The following is a 2924-nucleotide window of genomic DNA, read 5'->3' as shown; positions in this document are numbered from 1 at the left end:
TGGTTGCTCACGACCTGTTCGATATTTGCAAGGGTGCCTTTTCCGATTATCCGGTGGACCTGCGTCATCATAAAACCGGCATAAGCATGTTCTCTGGTAGATGGGAGAGTATGTGCAAGGTGGTGGAGATGGAACTCTCCCTTATGTATGACATCCTCTACACCAAGGCAGCCGTAGTCCACACCTGGCATGGCTACGCCATCCGTCTGGCCTCGCCATTCCTTACCGCCATCGCGCTCCTGCTGTTTGGCCTCCAGTGCAAAGAGGGCTTGAAGAACTCCTTGAAGACGGAAGATACAGTTATCAGTTATGTATTGTTGGTGACGACCTTCCTCCTTGATGTGAGATGCTTGCTCAGTGCAGTAACGTCAGCCTGGACACATTCATACTTCAAACATATGCAAAACAATTGGTTGAAGCATGAATTTTGGTGCCTGGAGAGATGGGAGAATCTCCGCCGGTTTGTCGTGCCTCTGGGTCTTTCCCGGCTCTCCATGTGGTTGGGGACATGTGAATGTGCAAAGGAACCGAAAAGCTACAGGAGGTGGCAGGGCAAGTTCCAGGGGCGCAACATGTTGTCTGAGTGCACTCGTGGCTGGGACACCCTATACAGCAGATTTGGACTGCTGAAGAAGATTGGATGGGAAGATCAGCCGAGCGGCCTTAGGAGTCCAGACTATGTCAGGGAGCTGAAGTTAAAACACGTATGCACACAGTTTTTTGCTCCTGCAGTGCAGTTTGTCGACAATATGGAAGATGATCCTCCTGGGCTGCCTGACCCCAGTCAGAAGGACCCTGTCGGTATGAGACTCACTCCTGTTGATCTGGAACAAAATGTGCAAGCTGCACAGTCAATGCCCATTCACTCCGAGCAAGTTGATCACTGGAGCCTTGGTCACGCCAATTTCATGTACGGTCAAGCCCTGCCTGAACTGTATGAGCAACAGACTGATCACCGGAGGTATGATCGAGCCCTTCCTGAAGCTTATGAGCGAGTTTATCTACGGAGGCATGCCCACACCGGTTCCAACTATGATGGGGCACGGCCTGACATGGACGAGAAAGCTGCTCGCACTATTGACCAGTCAGACGAAGACATGTCCTTTCCTCCTGAATTTCAAGAGGTTATTCTTATCTGGCACATTGCCACAGACATCTTCCTCTTGTGCAGCCCGAAGATCATCGGAGGAGTGCTCGAGGAACATGTGAAGGGGATCAAGGAGTTGTCAGATTACATGATGTTCCTCGCCACTGCAAACCACAACATGCTACCAGGCCGTAAGTTCCACACCATGTACAAAACAACCCTCAGTTTGCTTAAGATGCTGGCCAGGGAATCTAGTTCCAGTGGTTATACAGGGAAAGAGAAGCTTTCGATGTGGATGCTGGACCACAAGGATCATCTTAGAACCCTCGTAGTTAGTACTACTAATCATCTCGAGCGCACAGCTAGTATTTGCATCTTGGCAGGAACTCAACTTGCTGGGAAGCTGCTAAGTCCACGGCCCAAGTATGGTGAAAGAATGATTATGAAAGCAGAGGAACATATGTTGAAAGGACATGCACACTGGATTCCAGGTTTGGCGAATGAACTTCCTGGGGGCACAGAAGGCATGTTGGAGTTCATCCTGGATGTGTGGGTGCGTCTGCTCATGTTTGCGTCCCTCCGGTGCAGCAGGGATTCTCATGCCAAGCAGCTCAGCTATGGTGGCGAGCTCACGACCCTCGTATGGATCATCACGGAACATACAGAAAAGAGTGTCCTCAAAAAGCATCTCAAGACACTTCTCCTTTGAAAACTACCATGCATATTCCTCTGCAATAAACTTTATTATGATGCTTTTTTATCTCACTAGCTAATCTGTACTCTCCTTCAGTCTCTGTTTTGTACTCATGTATCTCTGGATTAGTAGTTGTGCTCCTTTATCTCTCGTTTAATTGGTCGTCATTTCCCTGCTATCCTTGATTTGCATTATTAGTGTGTGCTATGTCTGAACCTTATCTATAAGAACCATTTACTAGTCTGTGACTTGATCTACAAGACCACACAGTTTCTTCATTGTGATTGCACTTTCTTGCAGTCACTAACAAAAAAGGGATGAAGACTGTTGCTGAATGGTAAATTATTACAGCCTGCCTTTGAGTACAATAATAGCACTTTTCATGTATTTATGTATGTGAGTACAATATAATAGACTCTGAATACAAGAACAGCCGTACCGGAAGTTGTACTCTGCTTTTGGCGGTCTCAGTTTGTATTCATGTATTCTGTCTCATCCAATTTGGTCGTATTTGTGCAATTGTGCTCATGTATCTCTCTTTCTCTAATGAGAGAGAAGTGTCTATTATTCACAGTTTGGTCGGTTTCACAAACTGTTACATATAATCTGTCACAGTTTGTGTGACAGTATGGAAGTTGGGATTTGCTGCAATCATTTGGACCCTGTGGAAGACAAAGAAATTGTTTCCCGGGACAATGTCCTAGTCCCCGTAAGCCTATTATTCGTCAAGTTTGTTACTGGGTTGATCTCTGCTCAAGTCCGGAGAAGGAAAGAAAAAAGTGGCAAAACTATTTGCCAACAACAGCTGCTGGGGGTGGTAGCAGCAGCAGCAGAAAGATTTGGCGTTTTTCATTTTTGCTTGTATTGTAGATCCGGGAGCTTATTTCCTACTCCATCCATATGCAGTCCGTATTGAAATGCTTATATGTAGAAACAGAGGCAGTATTTTTTGTCGAACTGAACTGTGACTATTTAAGTCTGATCACCTTAACGGCATTGGGGAGAAATATATGCTTCCTCCGTGTTTGTGTTGGTCGTTTGCAATTACTACCAAAATCAAATGGCATGTCTGAAATCTTCAGCTACAAGAAGCATTCACTGGTAGTGATCTCAACATCTTGTAGTAGAGTTGTAGGCGAGTCT

The 2924-nt window shown here is 46.0% G+C and overlaps 1 protein-coding gene across 1 annotated transcript; it reads left to right on the top strand.

The window, feature by feature from the left end:
- Positions 1 to 8: 8 nt before the first annotated feature.
- LOC123176966 (uncharacterized) lies at positions 9 to 1796 on the top strand (the record flags this gene model as incomplete). The annotated part of the gene is made up of 1 exon (XM_044590961.1): positions 9 to 1796. A coding segment is annotated over one exon (1788 nt), but the record flags the coding sequence as incomplete, so codon positions are not given.
- Between the last annotated feature and the right edge of the window lie 1128 nt (positions 1797 to 2924).

The sequence above is a fragment of the Triticum aestivum genome, unplaced genomic scaffold (assembly GCF_018294505.1).
Source record: "Triticum aestivum cultivar Chinese Spring unplaced genomic scaffold, IWGSC CS RefSeq v2.1 scaffold13940, whole genome shotgun sequence".
NCBI lineage: Eukaryota > Viridiplantae > Streptophyta > Magnoliopsida > Poales > Poaceae > Triticum > Triticum aestivum.
The sequence above is the reverse complement of the archived record's forward strand: the minus strand, read 5'-3'. Positions and strand labels throughout refer to the sequence as shown.